Source organism: Adiantum capillus-veneris, chromosome 18 (assembly GCF_014529385.1).
Source record: "Adiantum capillus-veneris isolate H3 chromosome 18, ASM1452938v2, whole genome shotgun sequence".
Lineage (NCBI taxonomy): Eukaryota > Viridiplantae > Streptophyta > Polypodiopsida > Polypodiales > Pteridaceae > Adiantum > Adiantum capillus-veneris.
In genome coordinates, this window is record NC_140948.1 from 81,446,036 (window position 1) to 81,453,115 (window position 7,080).

The 7,080-nt window shown below is 44.6% G+C and overlaps 1 protein-coding gene and 1 pseudogene across 4 annotated transcripts; one reads left to right on the forward strand and one right to left on the reverse strand.

Moving 5' to 3' along the window:
- The first annotated feature begins 351 nt into the window (after positions 1-351).
- LOC147435939 (uncharacterized) lies at positions 352-2,351 on the forward strand. 4 transcript variants are annotated; one of them, XM_086488844.1, is made up of 6 exons: positions 352-601; positions 1,139-1,326; positions 1,409-1,571; positions 1,655-1,910; positions 1,987-2,047; positions 2,157-2,351. In XM_086488844.1, exons 1-6 carry the CDS (start codon positions 521-523, stop codon positions 2,206-2,208), a joined length of 801 nt encoding a protein of 266 aa, XP_086344970.1. In that variant the 5' UTR covers positions 352-520; the 3' UTR covers positions 2,209-2,351. The 4 variants fall into 4 exon arrangements, with proteins under 4 accessions (XP_086344970.1, XP_086344967.1, XP_086344969.1 ...); XM_086488841.1 differs by having other exon boundaries at positions 356-601; positions 1,655-2,047; positions 2,140-2,266; XM_086488843.1 differs by having other exon boundaries at positions 361-601; positions 1,132-1,326; positions 1,655-2,047; positions 2,157-2,293.
- A 699-nt stretch (positions 2,352-3,050) lies between these two features.
- On the reverse strand, positions 3,051-6,545 carry LOC147435940 (subtilisin-like protease SBT1.7 pseudogene; annotated as a pseudogene).
- Between the last annotated feature and the right edge of the window lie 535 nt (positions 6,546-7,080).

Here is a 7,080-nt window from a genome sequence, read left to right on the forward strand (position 1 = left end):
GTGGTGCATACCCGCCCCATCGCTATCCTATATAGAGCAAGAATACCCCATAACAGCTCTGAGGGACACCCATGTCCTGTAGTCTACGTATAAGTCTGGCTCTCGGCATTGTGTCAAAAGCTTTGCGGAAATACCCGCCCATCGCTATCCTATATAGACCTCTTGCCATGGTGTCTACCCTCCTCAATGAGAGAGAGAGATAGAGAGAGAGAGAGAGAGAGAGAAGAAGAAGAAGAAGAAGAAGAAGAAGAGAAATTTTAAATTCGCGGGAAACTATCCCAAGAGACCTCAAAGATCTATCCGACTAGAGTCGACTTGTTAGGACTTTACAAAATTTCCGCTTGAGAAGTATCCCAAGAGATCTCAAAGATCTATCCGCCTGCAGACAAAATTGAATTAACCCAAGAGACCTCACATACTAGTTTGCAAAATTTCCCGCTTGAGAAAACTCCCGAGCACCATTTTTAACTAAACATACCTACATTCTATTGCGGTATTATGTCGACAGACACTAGACAGAATGGCGGCCCTCCCCTCAAGCTTTCAGGCGCGGCTTGCAGATATGGAGGACTCCAGGCAGCGCCTACTCGACCGCCTCCAGGTTCATCTTCTGCTCCCTTTTCTGTCTAATCTACGTCAGCAGAAGTAGTGGTTTCACTGGGTGTTTCTCTTTTTTCGATCCGTGCATGCATCATCGTAATGCGAAGGGAGAAAAGAATGGATTCCTTCCCGCAAAGCTATATTTTGACCAAAACATGCTCAATCCTTGCTAGCATTCTGTGCTTTGTGCAAGATAACATTACTATGCTCGAATTTATGCTTTTGGGGAGTTGTCCTTTTCCCTTTGTGAAAGAGCTCAAAAGCCACCGTCTGTGGCAAGACAGTTGAAGTATTGCCTTCTTTATTCTCGACTTGAGTTTTGTATGGATTCTTCTGCAGCAAAGTGGTTGATTTGAATGTGTACGTTTGGTCCTGTGTACATTGTCATTGAAGGGATTGCTGCATCATCTACATTTTTTTGCCTCCTCAGAACTTGGCATAGTTTACATAGATAGAAAGGATTTAGAGGACACGATGAGCTGCAAAATCTAGTGAGAGGGTAAGCTCAGTATTTGCTTGGGGTGCCTCAAGGTTCCAGGTTGAGAAGGATCTATATAACAGGAAGAGCTTGCAGCTTTCTAAACAGCAAGAGATGTTGGCACGAGTCAAGCAGCGTTGTTTCACATTGAAGCAGAAAGATGCTGAGCTTTGCTCCAACGTGTTCGAGAAAGAGGAGAAACTGCGGAGTGTCAATAAAGCACTGGTGGACCTTCGTGAAAAAAAATGGTTTGCTTCTCAGCATCCCAAATGAAGCTGACCAGTTCCATGTTCTTCCCCTTTCAAGCCTCAGGCTGTTTTGTTTGGCCAGCTCTTTGGAGTCAGAGCGGAATGGGCTTGAGCGCCGGCAACGAGAACGGATGGACTACTATGAGCAGAAAATGAGCGCCATGACTTTGCATCAGGCAAAATTGCAAGCTGACTTATCAAATCTAAAGCTTGAAGTTAAGCAATTAAGAGAGACCTTCCTAGAGGTTAGTTTGAACTTTGTTGCACTTTTTCTGTACTCCATTACTTTTATGGAGTGTGGAGGATAATGATTTGTGCCAAAATGCAGCTAGAAGCTCGTCTTATTTGGATGCAAGATCCTGAATCGACAAGTAGCCTGGATGCAGAAATCAGCAGGGAAGAGCAGAAGAAGAATAACGTGTTGATGCAGATAAATGCACTTGGCACACAAGCAGCAAAAAATTCCACCTTAAGGATGGGGCTGGAGCAAAGAGTTGAACAAGCATCCAAGGAGGCAAACTGTCATACGGCAACTCTAGGAAAACAGAGATCGACAATCATAGAACTGCAGTCAAAGAACCAAAGTCTTGAGAATAGAGTGCTTGAGGCTATGCAGATAAGAGATCAGAGAAAAAAGTTTGGGTATTCAAATTATGGCAGGAACAAATCATGAACATTCTGTGTATTGTCATAACCAGGCAAAGGCTGCATGGCTTTTTAGGTAACATTCTACTCAATTAATGTTGAACTGAAGTCTGAGATATTTTCCTGTTGATGTGTCCAACAGTTTGCGTAATTTTAGTCACCCCACAGTGTTTTTGGCTTGTCAGGAAGGCAAATGCATCTATGGAGGAGGTTTCAAGTTTCTGTATTATGTTATGATCACTTCAATCACCATTTTGCACATGAGGCAGGATGCTGTTCTTGGGCAGGTGGCATTCCCTTGCGTCAATCTATATATTTGGACAGGCACAAGCTTTTTGTATGCAAACAATGGAAGACATATGTTGCTGCATAGCCTTCAGAGATTGAAAGTTCTCAAGGTGCTCAAGTGTCGAGTAACATTGGGAAGCTGGAGAGGGAGCAACAAATAATGGAGAAAGGACTCAAAGAACACTAGGTTCTTTTTCCACTTTTATTAAGTCCTATAGGAAGCAAACTGCAGTTGCAACTGACTAGTTTTTAATTCTGTGTCCGAATACTTGCGTACAAGCTGAGAAGAAAACCCAGAGATGAAAACTTTTGTAATGAAGGATAAAAACTGAAAACAAGACTTTTCAATGGAAAACTGAATACCAGACTTTCCTCTGGTTTTATCAACCTCCTTCAATGTGACATTAGCCGCAGATTGTGGGCACACCTTAGTCTGTGATACTGCTTGAAGAAAAGTACTTTATTTGAAGAAAAGCTACTTTACCTTGGGTATCCACTATTATTCACCCACCACCTTTGTATACCTTTTCATAGTGCAGTTTTTCATGGTGCTTGAAGCAGCTCTTTATCTTCAAAGTACTTTCAACTTTACCCAGACCTTGAAAGAAAACAAGAAAAGAGGCGCTACCTTAAATAAGATTTGAATGTGCTGGTGAACAGATTTTCTAGCGTTGAAGTGAATCTCCTATTGCATTGGATGCTTACAGGTTTTCGGTCGCTCATCAGGTCGACGTTTTCTCAGTTATCAAAAATCTACGTTTTCTCAGTTATCAAAAATCTTACAAACCATAAACATCAAGAGTTATAGCATTCAAGAAAAACCTTAAGGGATAGAGTTATTGAAGGTCTACTCCTAATGACAGCAAGATGTTTATACCCTACAGAAACAAGAAAGGGTTTGAAGTATGAGCATGCGACTTACAGGTGGACTATGTATCTCAATGGTTGCAAGTTTTTCATAGAGACCGACAACGACTACTTAAATTGGACTACTTTTTCTTGGAACACCAAGAAAAAGTCCCACTTCGAGTGTACTCACAGAAAATGTTGTGTTTGGTTAAGCACTGAGGGAAAAAACAGCGAATGAATTCGCACTTAAGACCAGTTAATCACAATAGGGCTGCGGACTTTATGTGATCCCTGCATGTCCACCCAAGTAAGTAATCCAAAGGTGCTTGAACTCATGAACCTGTCTGTATCTCGTGATGTATTCCTTGTGGGGGAAATCACAACCTCAAAGCTCTGCTTTTGCCCCTCTCTTGAGAACATCAATTCTGTCGGCACCACCTTCACTTTAACTCCTTCTGGTTCCTCGACCTCCGCTTTGTACACACTTGATGCCGCACCTACATTTGTTGCTTCTCGCCTCAGTGTTGCTTCTTTCCTCTCGGATGTCTCATCGAAACCCACCGTAAATGCTGGGTAGTTCAAATTTCTCCCCTCATCTAACCTGCTTTTGTAATTGCTGCTGCATTCCAGCTCCCCCCTCGTGAATATCATCAGCTCTTGCTCTCCCAACCCAAGGCTGCAAAGTAGGTCAACATAGTCTTGCACTGAGATGTCATACACAAGCCCAGGGTCAAGGGCTGCATTTGCATCTACGTGGCCAGCGCCATAGTCAAAAGGAGTGGCAGATGTCCCCTTGTAATCATCCAGAATGGGTTTGCCAAGGCTGTCGAGATTGCGCGCGGTTGTCATAAGAGCTGACTTGATTGATGCTATACTCCAATGTGGGTGTGCTGCTCGCAGCAATGCCACCAAGCCAGTAACATGTGGGCATGCCATTGATGTACCAGATATGATATTGAAGGGTGTCTTGCGCTTATCCAAGGGATCTGGTGTAGGTGGAGCTCCACCCCAAGCTGCCAAAATGCTCACCCCAGGTGCTGTTAGGTCCGGCTTGAGGATGCTTGGCACAAGTGAATTTGGCCCCCTTGATGAAAAACTGGCAACCGCAGGCGCTCTCGGCTTTCCAAACTGAGTCCCATTTATCGAGATTGCCGCTGTTGGTCTCCTATTCCGGCCTACACCCACGTACTTTTGTATTGCAACTCCATCATCCGCGTCCACACTTACACTTGGAAGAAGGAAGCTGGATGACAAGATTGAGTGGCCGCTCTGCTTTTGTTGCACTACAATCTCTGCTACTCCACCTGCTGCTGCTACAACTGCAGCAGCAGAGCGCTGCCGCTCCTGCCGGCTCTGTTGGCAAATCACAATCTTCCCTGCTACATTCTGTGTGTCGACAGCGTCCTCTTCACAAAGACCCATAGATACAAGAGGCAACTGCTCTGATTCGGGCAGTACGCCTGTGTAAAGCGACTGGCCAACATATGTATCACCATTTCCAAGTTTCACCGTGGCCGGAAAGTTGCGGTTGACAGTACTAGCGGCGACGGTGAGAATCCAAGGGGCATTATTTAAAATGGAGCTTGGGCTCGGGCCTGTATTCCCTGCAGCACAACTGACAAGGATGTCATGGCTAAGTGCACCAAATGCACCGATTGCAAGTGGGTCTTCATACAGTGCCACAGAACTGCCTCCCAAGGAGACGGAGATGACGTCAACGCCGTCGGAGATTGCCTCATCCATCCCCGCAAGGAGGTCGGCACCCAAGCACCCGCCCAAGCTTGCCCAACATACTTTATACACTGCAATGCGAGCATCCGGAGCGACGCCTTTCGCAGTACCATTTGCATAGCCGAAAAAGCTTGCATTGGCAACATGTACACCTGCTGTCGTTGATGCAGTGTGTGTACCATGGCCTTGAACATCCCTAGGAGACCTGTATTCCACAATCAAATCACTTGGTTCGGACTCCTGCTCTGACCGCTCGATTGCACTGAGAAAATATTTTGCACCTATGAGTTTCTTGTTACAGAGTGAACTCTTGAAGTCAAATCCATCAACGCAACCACCGTTCCACCGCTCAGGGATTGGGCCCATACCAGCATCGTCGAAGCTTTTGCTCTCAGGCCAAATGCCCGTGTCGAGAAGACCCACGATCACATCTTTACCAAAGGAACCTTTGGGCCACAAGCCAGTGTGGGGGGCCAAGCCGATGAACTCAGGAGTATAGGTTGTTTGCAGCTTGTATAGCTGATCAGGGATGACAGACAAAAAGCCGGGTAGTTTCACAAGTGATGTGGCTTCTTGCTCGGTGAGCCGAGCAGCAAAGCCATGAGAGGCAAACTGATATGTGTAGATGAGGTCAGTTGAATCGTCATCATTTGGGGTTGAAAGCTCAGCCTCACCTTCATTCTGGCTTGTAATCCTTGCTTCCTTTCTGACAGAAGCTAATATGGAAGTATACCAATCCTTCGGACTAACAAACATCGCTGGCATGCCGGAGCGCATCGTCTGGACAATGTAAGTTCTCCTCTGACTCATTTCTGTGCTTAAATTGTGCAAGCTCAAGGCTATGGAACCCATTAGAACAAATTTGAATAGAATAAACCAACATGTAAAGAGCCTCTGGCAAGCCATTAATATGCACCCTAATCTACTATTTGATTAAATCTGAATACTTAGCTGGGGCACTGAGTTGATTAAAATTAATCTACGTACTTAATATTGAAGCTTTGGCCAACCCCCTCGGCTATGTTTCCTGGTGAATGCTGAAATTAAGAATATGATTACTTTAATCAAGTGTACTAATTAAGCTAAGAAGTTACATGCGTCTGCACCTCACCGTTGAGGCATAGATAATCATAAAATTCGCTGTGTGTGTGATGAAGCTAACTGATAGCTGTGATTAAACGCTGAATTACTCCAAGGCGATTAAGCTAACTAAGCATATGAATTAAGCGATTGCTTGACACAAGTAATTGTGGTTAGCTTAACCGGTGATTAAGCTAACTAAGCAAATGCTTCATTACTGATTAAGCGATTGCTTGATATAAGTAAGTGTGATTAAGCTAACTGGCTATAGAGAACCTCCATCCAAATTTGTGGGTGAACTGACGCATTCAGCAAAAGCTGAATGTATTCAGCAAGAGTGATCAAAGAAACAAATTAGAGTGGGATTTAAGTATGCCAGTACAGTGCTGTCCTACTTAAACAAATTAGAGTGGGATTTAAGTATGCCAGTACAGTGCTGTCCTACTTAAAATAGTCAAGTTATGAGAGGATGATTAGCATTGTAGAAGGTAGTAGAGGACTCTATTGCTATTGCTGAGGTGCTACGTGAGTCTGTCGAATGAGCATGAGTTGCTAATTTGCACACCGGTAAATGAGCATAGATAGGAGTGGCTAAATTTGCTGACACTCAAAGTTGCCCTTTTAAGCAATGTAGCGCCGGGCGCCCTTCAGGGTAGTTTACCTGTTCCTTATGTGTGAACGGTCTTGCGGTTCTACCTTCCAAATGGGTACAATACTACAATCCTCTCTCTCTCTCTCTCTCTCTCTCTCTCTCACACACACACACACACACACACACACACACACACACACACACAATGAACCCAATTTCTTACTTCTCCGTGCATCTTTTACACATTCACAACATACCTCACACCTCCTCCGTGATTTTTTTTTTTTGGAGAGGGGGGGGGGGGGGGGGGGGGGGGGGGGGAGGTGGGGCGCGCGGGCACACTCACAATTGTGAGTGGAGATGTTACATTGACACATCTTTCTCTATTGAACCATGGGTTGTCTTGGTATGCCGAGGATGGAAGACTGGCTACCTATTTTATTAAAAAGAGATTCTTATTAAAAAGCACTAGCTTATGATATGGCTGCCCTATTTTTTGTTGAGGCAGGGAGAGGTGTGTGACAAAGCTTTACTTGCATTCTACGTGGGCACACAATTAACGATTTCTT

Bases quoted from the DNA above. Each gene is read 5' to 3' on its own strand.
- LOC147435939 (XM_086488844.1), top strand. From the start codon at position 521: ATGGCGGCCCTCCCCTCAAGCTTTCAGGCGCGGCTTGCAGATATGGAG. The intron at 1,327-1,408 runs GTTTGCTTCTCA...TTGTTTGGCCAG, and splicing joins GACCTTCGTGAAAAAAAATG to CTCTTTGGAGTCAGAGCGGA. The intron at 2,048-2,156 runs GTAACATTCTAC...TTGGCTTGTCAG, and splicing joins AAGGCTGCATGGCTTTTTAG to GAAGGCAAATGCATCTATGG.